The 14923-nt window shown below is 33.7% G+C and overlaps 1 protein-coding gene across 2 annotated transcripts; it reads right to left on the bottom strand.

The window, feature by feature from the left end:
- Positions 1–247: 247 nt before the first annotated feature.
- Positions 248–4861, bottom strand: LOC101212739 (cleavage and polyadenylation specificity factor subunit CG7185). 2 transcript variants are annotated; one of them, XR_004218153.1, is made up of 3 exons: positions 2292–4861; positions 2144–2173; positions 248–906 (listed from the first exon to the last, which is right to left on the bottom strand). XR_004218153.1 is itself a non-coding variant. In XM_031888692.1 (3 exons), exon 1 carries the CDS (start codon positions 4546–4548, stop codon positions 2329–2331), a length of 2220 nt encoding a protein of 739 aa, XP_031744552.1. In that variant the 5' UTR covers positions 4549–4861; the 3' UTR covers positions 248–906; positions 2144–2173; positions 2321–2328. The 2 variants fall into 2 exon arrangements, 1 of the variants encoding a protein (XP_031744552.1); XM_031888692.1 differs by having other exon boundaries at positions 2321–4861.
- Positions 4862–14923: the final 10062 nt, after the last annotated feature.

The following is a 14923-nucleotide window of genomic DNA, read 5'->3' as shown; positions in this document are numbered from 1 at the left end:
CAATGTTCCCAAAAAGAACGAAGCAACAAAACAGCTTTCCTTGAATTGATATTCTTGACTACAACTCTACGGGAATTGGTAACAGGTACATACAAGTATAGTGTTGTATACAATCTCTGAAACTACAAGTCATTAGAGAACATGTACATAAAAGAATCGAGTACATACAACCAATGAAACAACATCTACTCAATTGGTAAACAGGTGCATACAAGTATGGGTATAAGCAACCTGTAGGAACTACATCTGATCAATTGGTAACACGTACATACAAGTATAGTGTTATATACATCCTCTGAAACTGCATCTAGTCATTTGAGGACGTGTACATACAAGAATTTAGTACATACAACCAATGGAACTACATCTAGTGAATTGGTAACAGATACATACAAGTATGAGAATACATACAACCTCCGAAGGGTAGAGAAAGCTCTAAAAGAATGGGTTAGCTCTACATTCTTCACAGTACAATGGCTAAGGTGTGGTATCAAAGAAAACAAAAAAAGGAAAGAAAAGTGGTGCGGATATATGATACAACAACTTATAAAACAGAATAACGCACAACACAACATCCTCCAGGCTAAGTTACTCTAACAACATAGTAAGCTATTACATGTCCGATAACATTCAGACATGACTGAGACTCCAGCAATATTTTAAAGCCATTACAACCAAGAATATCAATGTCATCAAGTGCCAAGAAGTCAAGAAGAAACACCATTCAAAAGAAATGTGAGAACTGTTTAAACCAAGAAGTCTCTTTATCAAATTAATAGAGCGAGAAGGCATTGTCATGCATGGGTTCTCTCTATGCAGACGATAATTTAAAGGTCCCTGGTTGTTGTCCCCGAACCAACTTTTGTTCCGCTGAATCAAATCTTCACTATCAAATGCCCTTTTAAGCTACAAAACAACAGAAAACGAGGGGCACTTCCAATCAGAAACAAGGTTAATGGCGTCCTCTCCTATTTATAGTTAGTATATCAACATATATAAAAGCAACAAAAATCTATGTAGATAGTCACTGACAACTGAGATTAGAGAGCCTCATTTGACATCGATCATCTAAAAAAATTAACTTAAAATGTTTTATTTAGGACAGATTAACGTGAGAATTACATCAAACTTTTAAGTAGATTATTCCAACAATCTCAGCATTCCAAGGCCAACGCTTGCATGGATTACACCCTCAGCAGCACGAGCCCAATGTTGACATCTCTGTATTACACCGAACTTAGTGGTAGCAACCTAAGCCCAGATGGATTAAGCTAAATGGCAAACTGCCAGATCAAACCAACTAAACCATCGGTTGATAGGTTCAAGGGCAGTTCAATTAGTCATCAGTGGCGTTTCAGCTCTGCTTTTCTGTTATGCTTTGTACTTTGTGGTTTTGGCATTCAGCTTCAGTTCAGCAATCAAACCAAGACAAACCAAATTGATTGCGCCTCTAGAACTTATTATAATTGAAGAAACTAATCAGTCTAATCTTGTACTTCTACAACTTTAGAGAGATAATTACGAACTTCCTGGAACAGAACTATATTAACCTTTTATCTTTTTCCAACCTCCTAAAGTATGGAATATTTTATCATATCTTCGAACTAACCTTTCAAAACTAAATATTATAAAGTAAACATACTTTTAAATTTAATGTGAAAAATATTAAAAACAAAAGTATGAAAAAAATAATTTAAAAATTCCAATAGAAGTGCCCAAAGTTCCTATTCATGTCTATGCCTAATTCTTTAACTATTTTTTCGAAAATGTAAGTGTTAATGGGTCCATATCTTTAGTGACTTAATATAGCACATCAAAAAACGCTATAACCTTCATGACTATGAAATGGAAACACAAAACTAATGGTGAAAAATGACAACAATAGAAGGTACAACTACGGTGATAAAATAAACAGTTATAATTCTAAGGACCAAAAATCTACCATTTCTGCAATAATTTTTTATAGGAAAGAAGAAATTTCAATAGAGCATCAATAGAGTAGGTTTTGATTGAACAAGTTCATCAATTAGCATGACCATATTAAAAGACCTTAGAACATAACTATTGTACCAAATGAAGCATGGAAATCTACCAAAATTTAATATTGAAAATTTGGTAAAATGAAAGAAATGTATGAGCTTACTTATTTTCTGCACCAAATCAGACCATGCTCCTGTAGGTAAGACACATGCTGAGGTTCAGACAATAAACAGCATAGGCAAAAAGGTAATGATGAAACAAAGAGCCCAGAACATCACAGAGAGAACCCAAATGAACATGGAAAGCCATACTCTATAGAGTTTAAAGCATGTACACTGACTGGTTCAACTATTCCGAAGTAAGCCTCCGCCTCTTCCCATAATCAGCATCCCTGGATCTTGAACGGCTTTCTTCTTCTTGTGATAAACGGGACTTGCTATGACTATGAGTCCTTGATGACCGTCCCCTTTCCCAATCCTCATCATGCTCTGGTTCCCGGTCTCTGTACCTATGATGATCAGAATATCTGTCCCTGTCGTCCTTGTACCTATCACGGTCACGATCCCTTTCACGTTCACGATCACGTTCATGATGGCCACGCTCATAATCTCGGGATCGTTCTCTATCCCTATCTCGATCCCTCTCTTTATCCCTTTCACGCCCTATATCTCTATCTTCACGAGGCCTTCTATCTGGCCAGTCATGGTCAGGTCCCGGATCTTTTTCTTTGGATCTCTCTCTATCATAACCGACATCTCTATCATCTCGATACCTTCTATCAGAAGACTGTGACCAGTCCCTTTCAGAGCCTCTATCTTTCTCCTTCGCAGAATTTGCCCATGGCCCTCTTTCATGACTGCCTTCACCATAATGCTGGTCAGAACCAGCTTCTTCTCCATAACTAGACTCACCTGCTCTCCCTCCACCTTGCTCTTCACTGCCCCATCCACCCATACTAGGATCAGACCACATTCCCATATTAGGCCCATCAACACCCGATGTTGGCATCATCCCCATTCCATTCATAGGCATACCTCTTCCAAAAAATGCTGGGTTCACATGAGGAGCTACACCAGGAAGGCCAACACCCCCGACAGGAGGAAAGGATGACAAAATTCCAGAGAAAGGGGGAGCTGGGGCTCCAGGAAAACCACCATATGTACCCATTCTTCCCATGGGTGCACCAAAAGATGGATCAAAACCTTGACCCATCATTGACTGGGGATGCAATAAAGGAGGGGTAGCACCAATTCCTTGGCCAAATCCATTTCCACCATTTCCCATTATACCTCTGCCACCCATCCCACCACCCCTACCCCTCATTGGGCCAGCTGGTCCTCGACCACCCATTCCATGAGCATTACTCCTTCCCCAGTTACCTCTCCCAGAACCTCTATTGTTATCACCACCTTGATAGTTACCACCCGTTGCAATACTATTTCCACCAATTTTACCTACAGCCTCATTAGGCGCTCTCCTTGCTTGAGGATTAGTAGCTTGGGCTATCTGTTGGTTCCTGCTAACTTGGGCTTCTCCCATTTTCTTAACACTAAACGGTGATGCATATGCAACTACACAGGGACGTCCATTAAAAATATGCCCATTCATTCCCTCCTTGCAAGCTGTGGCAGCAGAAGAATCATAAAACTCAACCTGGCAGTAGCCTTTTGATTTTCCACTGGCTTTCTCGTCATAAAACTTGACCTCCTTCAACGGACCATACTTACAGAGTTCCACCTCAAGCTCCGCATCTGTAGTCCACCAATGTAAATCCCCAACAAACAAAATTGTTCCACCGCCACCTCCCCCTGCACTCCCGATATTAGCGAACCCGTTTCCACCAACCCCATTGACATTAACTCCACCACCTTGCCTTAGCAAACCTTCATTTTCTACACTCCCAGGATTTCCTAAGACTCCGCTCTGAGGTGGTTGGTGATGGTGCTGCGGCTGTGGCTGTGGCTGCGGCTGCGGCTGTGGCTGTGGCTGTTGCTGTTGCTGTTGCTGTTGCTGTTGCTGTTGCTGTTGCTGTTGCTGTTGCTGTTGCTGTTGCGGAGCCTGATGCCCAGCTACGTTATTACTACTTCGCTCCTCCAACTCGATGGCTTTGCTCCCTTGCCCTAATTCAACTCTGATCCCAACTCCGGTGCCTACAGGCGGCCCCGATCCCACCCCACCTCTGATAGCCATCTCATTCGTTCTTAAATCTGGAATCTGATTGTAACCCTCTGTTACTCTCTCCGAAACAGTACGCCCACCGGCATCTCCTAAACCAGTAACTTCAGTCGCACCTCCACCAATACCAGGTATGGAAGCACCGGAACTGGGTGGTACAGGTGCAGGAGGCTCCATCTTGGGTTCCTCCTCCCTCTTGAATCCCAAATCATCGCTCTTCCTCAACGACTGAAGGAACCCCTCCCCAACATTAACATCGTTATACAGGTCCTCGTATTCATCCTCATCTTCGCCCAAGAAACCATCATCAGCAACGGCCGAAATGGCCTCGTTCCGATGGAACTGATCAATCTGATCCACACCCTCACCGAACCCACCCTCTCCTTCGTCCATATATGCCTTCTTCAACGACCTGCTCTAAATATTCATTCAAATTCAGAAATAGAAGGCAGGCAGCATGAGAAAGTGGATCAAAGCACTAAGGAAACAAATTTCAAAGTAAGGAAGAGAAGTTAAAAGTCAGAGATGAAAGCCCCAATTAGGGAAGAACTGCAGAAGAAAATAGGAAGAAACCCTAATCTCGAATTGCGCGTGGAAATCCTGCCAATTTCTTCCTCATCATCTTCTCAATTTGGTTTCTTGATCTCTTTTAACTTATTTTTTAATTGTATTTCTACGAATAAGTTTATTTAGAGATTTAGACTACATTTCTTTTTCTCCCTCTTCAACCCGACCTTTTTATCATTTTTTATTTTATCTTTTTGATTCGTACTCTATCCAAACAAATTATCGATTTTCTATATATATATTTTAACAATGATCTTGCGTTGAAAATCCTTAATTAATCTAACTAAACAATTAATTTTAATTAATTAAATTAAATCAACCCTCCCCATGTTAATTGAAAATTTTGGTTTAACCCAATTCAACCCAAATTAATAATATATAGATTATATTTATATTATATATATATTTTTAACTTTTTAATAAAATATAGAGGAATAGGTTAAGTTTTAAAACAATGCACATGCACCGCTTTCCTCAATCCCCGACTTCTTCGTTCTTTGTTCTCCTCATTTTTTTCGTCCTTGTCTTCTCCACATCTTCTTCATTTCCTTCGTTCCTTGTCTTCTATGTTTGCAGTCGCAACGCACTCCTTCATCTTCTCTGGCTCCCTCTTCTCAAATCTCTTCTTCGTTCTTTGTCTCCTTGTCTTCTTCGTCTTTTTCCTTTTCGAACAAGGAGACAAAAAAAAAAAGAGGATTTGAATCCTCTAAATCTATATTTGGATTAGCACGGTAGTAGTGTGATTCCAAAACAAAGTTACGGCTTTAGGCGAACAGCAAAAGCCTGAAGTCTTATTGTAGTGTTCTCGAAGACAACTTATAGTAGGGATTCAACCTTTTGCTTGATGGTTGTAGTTGTACTTTGTTATGTTTTGGTTCTTATAGAGCCAATTAGCTTGTATTGTGTTTTACTTTCAACATAATGTTTTATATCATACATGGTTTTATTATATTTTTTTATGTGAAATGTGAACGTTTTTTTTATTAGTCAACAAATATAGTTTAGAGTTTATAGCTTTTCAGATATTCTCTTTTAGTTTATTTTTATTAGTTAGCACGTATAGTTTAGAGTTTATACATCCTAACAACTCAACCTATATTTTACGGGTTAGGTTGGAAATTTAATTCGGGTTGGCAAACCATCCAACCCGAAAATATGAGTTGGGTTGAGAATGTCTCTCAGCTCAACTCATTTAGAGATAACCGTGAGAATGATAAAATAATGAAGTACAATTTGAAAAATAGTAAATCTAAAAAATAATTTAATTATTAGCAAAAGTGTCTGAACTAGATACATTTCTTACAATTTTTCAATCGATTTTATCTCTTCATGGAATAAAACTCATTTTTCTATCGATTTTACCCATTCATAGACTGAAACTCATTTTTTTCAGATACAGTGTATTTGTGCATGGTAAAATAATGAAATATAACACATATTTACGAATACAGTGTATTTGCATATATTTAGTTTTATAAAAATATTAAATAAATATTTATTTTCAAGATTGATCTCATTTAATCAACATCTTCTAGATTTATGTCCTCAATTTATACCAGATTTTTGAATTTATAGGCTTTAAATCAATGTTTAGCAATTTATTTTTATTAATATATATAATAATAACTATTTAATTCACACTCTTTTTACTATCCATAAAATGATTGATAATATAATTCCTTCATTATACATCCAATAAGGTTTGGTTAATTCTTAGTAACATTTTATTATATCATGCAAATACAAAAAAATTCATATAGTGATTTAGTTAATTTTTAATAACGTTTTATACCAGATTTTTGAGTTTGTAGGTTTCAAATCAACTATTTAAAAATTTATTTATATAATTCATAATATATATACTAATAGCTATTTAATTTTTATTATTTTTTCTATCCATATAATGATCGATAATATAATGTAGTCATTGTACCTTTCACAAGGTTTGGTTAACATTTAGTAACCTTTTATTATATCATACATAATATACAATTTCATATTTATAATTCAATGTTCATGAATATTTATTTTATTATTTGAATTTGAATGTTTAGTTGAAATATCTCCAAAATTTCAATTTATAATTTTATCTTTTCCTAAAATCGTGCATTCGATATAATAACAACTCCATACATAATATGCATGCATGAAGTTGATGAATCGGCATCTGAAAACGATGGACGGACCAAAGAATCATAATATCATGTATCGAACTCATAATCATAATATCCTACACCAAATGTTGGCATCATCATCAGACTACTATGACTAGTTTAGTTCTCTGTCTATGTCATAGGAAACATTTCTTTAGCATTATGATAAACTTTGTCAAGTTCAATTTCTTCCACTTGAACACGTTTTCTATGAACTGATGGAGGTATACAATAGGTACATCGTACATATAATGTATCTTCTTCATGTACCTCTCATTATTATTGTATCTATATATTATTGCATCTATATATAAAAAATACTTGTTGTAGATCATCTGCAACATCATGAACTCTACTGTTGTTTGATCTCTGTGAACTGTAAAAAAAAATAGAAAATATTTAATTTAGTATATAATTTAAAGTAAAACTACACAATATTTAAATATGTACCAAATGACCCACAACTGATCTCTATTGAGTGATGTAGAGTCTCGTAATATTATTATGTCGGTGGTTGTATTCTTGAGTTACATCCCTATCAAATTGCTAAATCAAAGCTCCTAGCGCAATACCAAATGTGCAACCTTGTTTGACCAATCCATAGTTGTCAAGTCCATGTTGTGAAAAAGTGATTCAATGTTGCATTATGATGGGGTATCTTGTTTAAAACCAAATTGTACATCCATCAGGTTATCCTTCAAACAAATTTGTTGTATTGTGATGTTGTCATTTTCTTCAAGATCATGAGTATAGAGAAGCTTTGATGAAATATCCTTTGTTTTATCTCCTTTAATATAATATTTTTTTTTTATTTGAGTTACATAGGTCATGTTGTCTTTGTATAGTATCGATTGAAGATTTTTACTATAAGGCAAGTCACATGTTCCATGAATGTGCTAAGTTATTAATCTTAGCCATACACATTTTTTACTTGCTTTGTGCATTGCAAGAATTTCAACATGATTTGAGAAAGTGGCTGTCATTGTTTGTTTCATTGATCGTCATAATATAGCATTTCCTTTACATGTGAATAAATAATCTGTTTGAAGATCTAGTTTTGGGTGGATCAGATAAATATCTAGAATATGCAAAATCAACTAAAACAAAATTTGATTTATTTAAATAAAATAAATTCTTATCAATTGTTCGTCAGAGATAACGAAATACATACTTAATTCCATCCAATGTCTTTTGTTGGAGATAATTGTATCTAGCTAATAAATATAATAAAAATGTAATATATATATATATATGGTCTTGTATTATTAACAAGATACATAAGTGCACCAATTGCATTGAGATATGGTACTTCTTCTAAACTAATAACTTTTTCATTATCATCTCAAAGTCGAAATATATCTTTCTTTAGATCTAAAGAACAAACTTGCATTGGAATATTTAATGAATTTGTTTTATTCATATAAAATATGTTAAAAACTTGAATGTATAAGTTGATCACTAATGAACAACTATCTCATACGCTAAATACTCAATTTGCAAGCCAACAAGGAAATTTTTTTGTTTATATGAGATTTTTTATCTCGATTTCTTTCTTAAGATATTTTATTGCTTTCAAAAGCTCTTTAAGAGTTCCAATTATATTTAGTTGCAATAGCAAATCCTTAGTGTGATTTCTTTATAAAAACACAAAGACATATTCGATTATTTTGATGTTATTCTTTCAAAAAATATCCACTCAGACGATTATACCACATTCTTCCAGATTGTTTTAATCTATATAGTGATATCTGTAACTTTACTGAATATAGTTCATTGGAACTTGATTTATATGTTTTAGGTATCTTAAATTTTTCTGAGACTTTCATATAAATATAATTATCAAATGATCCATATAAATATGTTGTGATTTCTATACACATGCAGTCAGACCAATTAAAAATTCCAATGCTGTGATTATATCCACCACCGAAGAATATATCTTCTCATAATCAATACTAGGTTTTTATGAAAAGCTATGTGCAACTAATATTGCTTTATATCTTATGATCTCATTATTTTTATTTCCTTTTTTCATAAGTACTCATTTATATCTCATAGGTTTGACACTTTCTGGTGTTTAAATTAGTGGTTCAAAAACTTTACATTTTGAAAGTGAATTTAATTCTGCCTTAATTGCTTCTTTCCATAAAAGCCAATATTTTATCTATCAACATTCTTCAACATATTTTGGTTTAAGATCCTCATTTTCAAATATAATATTAAGAACAACATTATACGCAAAAATGTTACCAACAACTACATTAGTTCAGTTCCATTTTTTCCTATTATGACATAGTTTATTGAAATCTCATTATTATCCTCAATTTTTTTTATCTTTCTTCGATATTCTTGCACTACAAATTTTTTTGACAATTCCAACACTTTTAATCTCGATGCATCATTTTACGCGGCCAAAAACGTGTTTATCCCGACGAAAATCTAATTCGTCGGTAAAATTTTAGAAATCCATACATTTTATATACATATTTATGCCAACACAAGATTTGAACATATGACGACGCAAACAATGTCAGCTTAAGTTTTAAAAAAGAAAAATCGATACATTTTCATACATATTCATGTCGATGCAAGATTTATACAAATGGCAACGAAAAAAATGTCGGCACAAGTTTTAAAAATGAAAAATTCGTACATTTTTTTACATGTTTATGCCGACGCAAAATATATACATATATGATGACTAAAAAAAATGTCGGTATAAGTTTCAAAACCAAAAAACCCATATACTGTTTTACATATTTTTGTCAATAAAATATTTATATAAATGCTGACACAAAAAATATCAGCATAAAGTTGTTTTCTTAAAAAAACCCTAATTTTAATTTTTCCAATTCCCACCCCCCTCCCCACATGATTTCTCTTCCTTCTCCCACAACCGCATACACAACCCACGATTTCACCTTTTCTACCACAATTGTTGTACACAGCCGCCTCCCCTACGATTTTCCCTCCATGTCTTTAACTCCTCATCTCACCATAGTAGCTCCTCTGCCCGTTCCCAACTTTGTCTTCTCCCTATTGTTGTCGACGTTATCCCTTCACACACTCGTCAAAGTTTGGTAAATCTTTTATTTTCAATAGTTTGATAAATCTTAAACCCTCATTTATTGGAATTTATGTCCTAAAACTCGTAGTTTGTATTCAAAATTTTGTTCATTAAAATCGTCTTATTGATACTATAATCTGAAAGCCAATAAACTAATGTTCCAAGGCTATTATGGAAATTTGAACTTTATGTAGAAACATAAAAGTGGATCAAGTTTGAGTCATAGCCTAAATGCTCTATAGTATATGGATAAGGTTGGGCGCCTTATTTGGGAGATACTATTGATGCGACCTACTTTGTAGTTAGTACAAACGATGTGATCCTAAATCGTTCATGTAGAGACATGGAACTAGGGGCATACTATGTAAACAGTTTACATAAGACTGGAACCATGAGATAGTTGCTTTTAAGTTAAAACATCGTTAACTTTGTAAAACTTACTATTTTGTTTATAGATATCCAATGTAACTAATCTTAATCTTGAGTAAACTATGAACTTCTATTCAAACGAAATTATCCTTAGACAAATCTCACATTCTTGAGGAAAACCTCATCAGTAATCATCAAACCACGTAGTAAATTAATATTGAATAGAATTTCCAAAGAGGTTAACCGATATACCTAGTTCATCAACTAAAGTAGTTCATAAAACTTGAAAATCTGGTCAATCACATCCTTCTCAAGAGTTGAGAGAGCCTCGATGTAGTGGGAGGGTTGTTCATTAATCTGAGCATTACTTGGTTTTATCGTAAATCAAATCGTCATAGTTGATGGTGGTTTAGAGGATCCATTGACTTGCAAAAAGGAACAATGAATGATGTAGATTATTTATCTAACCTTAAGAAATGGCTAGCTAAGCAATTTTAAAATTTGGAAATGCGCAATCTATTCTCAAAATCCAAATTGTTTGGATCTACAAGAACAGAACACTAGCATGTCTCAAGTATCTTATAAAGACGAAATTATGTCTAGATATAAGATGCAGAATTCCAAAAAGGGTTTGTTGTCGTACAAACATGGAATTCATTTGTCTGTTTATAGGTAGAATTTTCTAAGACACCTCAAGAAGTTGAGGATATGAGAAATATTCCATATGCTTCCTTTGTTAGGAGTTTTGATGGACGCAATGTTCTGTACTGGACCTGACATTTGCTACTCAGTAGGGATGGTCAGTAGGTATCAGTCCAATTATGGACGTGATCACTGGATAGTGCGGTTAAGAATATTCTAAAACAACTTAAACAACAAAAGACTATGTGCTTATTTATAGTGCTAAGGATTTGATCTTTACTAGATGATACTAATTTCTAAAGCTGCTAGAAAGTCTACATCGAAATCAATATTCATTCTAAATGGAAGAGCAGTAGTGTTAAGAAGCGTAAAGTAAAATTGTACTACCTTATCTGGGTGATTGTACATCGTAGTAGTACGTTGTAGTAACCCTGATACTTGTTGAGCATATTATGACTACTTTGGTTTACAAAGTCCTTCATGGCTAAAGTGTATGAAGATCCCCTAAAAGAGTTTTAGGTTTATGAAGTTTGTAAACTAGGACAAGTGGAAGACTTATTGGGCTTGTGCCCTAGTTTAAAATATTCATATTTTTATTGTACTCATATGTATATTGGTCTCTCCTGATTAAATTCAACATTGTTTGATTTCACTAGGAGTTTTAGTCCAAGTGGGAGTTTGTTGGAATTTATGTCCTAAAACTCATAGTTTGTATTCAAAATTATGTTCAATAAAATCGTCTTATTGATACTATAATCTAAAAGCCAAAAAACTAATGTTCTGAGACTATTATGTAGACTTGAACTTTATGTACAGACATAAAAGTGGATCAAGTTTGAGTCATAGCCTAAAAATGGTCTATAGTATATGGATAAGGTTGGGCGTCTTATTCCGAAGATACTATTGATGCGGCCTACTTTGTAGTTATTACAAATGATGTGATCTTAAATCGTTCATGTAGAGACATGGAAGTGAGGGTATCCTATGTAAAGAGTTTACATAAGACTAGAACCATGAGATAGTCGCTTTCAAGTTATAACACCGCCAACTTTGTAAAATTGACTATTTCATTTATAGATATCCAATGTAATTTAATCTTAATCCTGAGCTAACTATGAACTTTTGTTCACACGAAATTATCGTTAGATCTGCATAAGTGAGAGCAGCTCAATGACTCTGGCCCAATAAGCCTCCCATTTAAGAAGTAAGATTAGGTGGATAGCTAGGGACATAGGGTGCAAGACGAAATTCACTCCTATTCACTCTAGGGTTAGTAGATAGGTTGTTCCCTTAAGGACTGAATCTAGGTCTTGAACAAGGGGCCCCACCCTCTCATTGGTCCGAGAGGGATTCGATTTAAAGATTGGACCTTAAACCAATTATTCAATAGTGGATCAGTGGGACTTAAGGAGAAAATATATAATGTCGGAGGTCAAACGGTACTTTGACCCAACCGAGATTGTGAACAACCTGTAAAGAATTAACTTACTTATCATGGTCATATCACATGGACACAAATATATCTATAGTGAGAGGAGTTCAATAACGAGCCTTTAGTGGAATGAACTGTTAGTTAATGAAGGTTGATTAACTCGGTTTAAAGAGTTTAGCCAGTTAATCTCAGATCGTTCGATCCCATGATCTATAGGTCCATTAGGTTCCCACGCTAGGTCATAAGGAATAAACTTATAACATTATGATGGAATAATCCGAATTGTTTGAATTAGGTAAAGAGATATAAACTGACAAATATATCTGATATAGTCATCGGTTATAACTTAAGATAGAGCTTCATGTTTAAATGTGATTTAAATATGAATATGGATTCATATTTGGAAGATCGGAATTGATGAAAAATGTCAAAGAAGTAAAAAATCAAAATGTTGACTTTTACCTTTGAAAAATCAAACTTTGATCGAATTTATATTCAAATGTGATTTAAATTTTGGAAAAATAAATACGGATTCATGCTTGGGAGGTTGAAATTAGTCAAGACGAACAAAATGGTTAAAAGTCAAAATGTGGACTTTGGAGTGAAAAAAGTCAAACTTTGAATTTGATTTAAATGTTGAATTACCATATTGCCCTTAGACTAATTTAAATAATAACACTTGTTGAGATTTGACAAGCTTATCACTTGCATGTTGTATTAAGTGGCTTATTGCATACAAGACACCTATCACACTAAGAATGTCAAGTGGTGAGATAAGGAAGCTCTTGCATGTAGTTTACCTGTAAACAAGTTTTATGAAAAGGTGAAATGACTCTTGAATTTGAAATTGAAAATTAATTTTGTAATTGAGAATTACAAAATAAAACTAAGAACTCTTTTCATTTGAGTTTTAGTTTTGGAACATCAAAACAAAAAAAGTAAAACCTAAAGGTTAGGTTCCTCCAAAGAATCTCATCTCTCTCTATTTCCTCCACCATTTTTGAGTCCCACAACTGATTCTAAGTTAGGAGAATAGCAGGTCAACACTAGTGGTAGTCCTGACTTCAATTTCGTGAGGAGATCGTGAAAAGCACGTGAGGAGATTACAAAAAAAGGAAAAGCATCAAAGGTGAGGTTTTTCTTTGAATCCTATCTTTGTTATAATTTTAGGGTTTTTTTTTTATCAATGTTAATCACTAAACTAGTTTAGTTGCAATTAGAGTAAAAATTTGATCCTAATTTCGCTGCGCATGTCTATCGTTTCCATCATCATTCTATTGATTTGAAAAGAAAATTTAACATATTCTTGTTGTCTAATTTGTTATAAAATAATTTGAAACCAAAGTTTAAGTGACGTTCAATATTTGAACATTCGTCGTTATAAACGTTTCAAGTAAAAGCATCTCAATTCTCAAACAAGGACTTAGACTAAAGCAAAGGTTTTACTACACCTTTTTTTACTTTTATATTTTTAAAGAAAAAAGAAAAGAATAAATAGAATTTCTTGTTGCATACTTGTTTTTCACATTCTTTCATTCTTTTTTCTCCTCTTCAACTGTCTTTACCTTGAGTACTAATATAGAAATATGAAATTGTGCTTCAGTTTAGAAGTACTTGAGGCTGTATTAATAGCATATTGTGATGCTGCTGACAGTTGTTTTCAAGGTAATGGTAATTTCTATGGAAGACTTGTGCATCATTTTCTCATCAGTAAATGTTCATGTTGTTAGATTGTTACATTCTTTGTTAGGAATTTGGAGTAACGTAAATGACCCTATCGAGAAATTAGATGTTGTTATCCATGCGACTTTAGTGTCTTCATGTTGCAACTTGTAATAATGTTTCTTGTCTTCTTCTGTTTTTTATCTACTTATAGTTCATATTGATTGTATAATTGTTAAGCTGTTGATTTTGATGTTTGAGACCCCCCATTGTTAAACTTTAGACCAATTGGTCATTGTCAATCTTTTGGTATGTACTTGGAACAATTGATTGATATAACACTTTTTGGATTTTTTAGAAATGAAGGATTCGACCATGTTTCAAGCAACAAAGAATATTTTCAAAGGTGAAGAATTAACGGTTAGTTATATGTATTATGATGGTATTTACACTAGTTTTGATTAAGGGCTGTAATTTCATACTTGTAAATTGTTCAAATTTGATTGGAAATATACGAATATTACAAAGTGTATTATAGTGTATATATATTAAAGTGTTGACCATTTGTTTCTATATGGGTGTTATGTATTATAACATTATTGTTGTTCAAATGGTTCGTGTAATGGCAGAGCGACAACGTGAACAGGAAAAAAAAGATAGTAATTGAAGAATTTGCAATAGGAAATAAATGTCATAATTAATGAATTCGTTACACTCCATAATTGTCGTCAATATTAAAACAATGACATTTTTTTAGAAGAAAAATTGTCACAATTGCCCTATATTTGATAGGAAAAAAATGTCGTCAATAGCAAAACAATGACATTTAATTTCTAAAAAAACTATCACGATTTACATATCCTAGACATTTAAAAA

The sequence above is a fragment of the Cucumis sativus genome, chromosome 7 (genome assembly GCF_000004075.3).
Source record: "Cucumis sativus cultivar 9930 chromosome 7, Cucumber_9930_V3, whole genome shotgun sequence".
NCBI lineage: Eukaryota > Viridiplantae > Streptophyta > Magnoliopsida > Cucurbitales > Cucurbitaceae > Cucumis > Cucumis sativus.
This window is presented reverse-complemented; position numbering and strand designations above follow the sequence as displayed.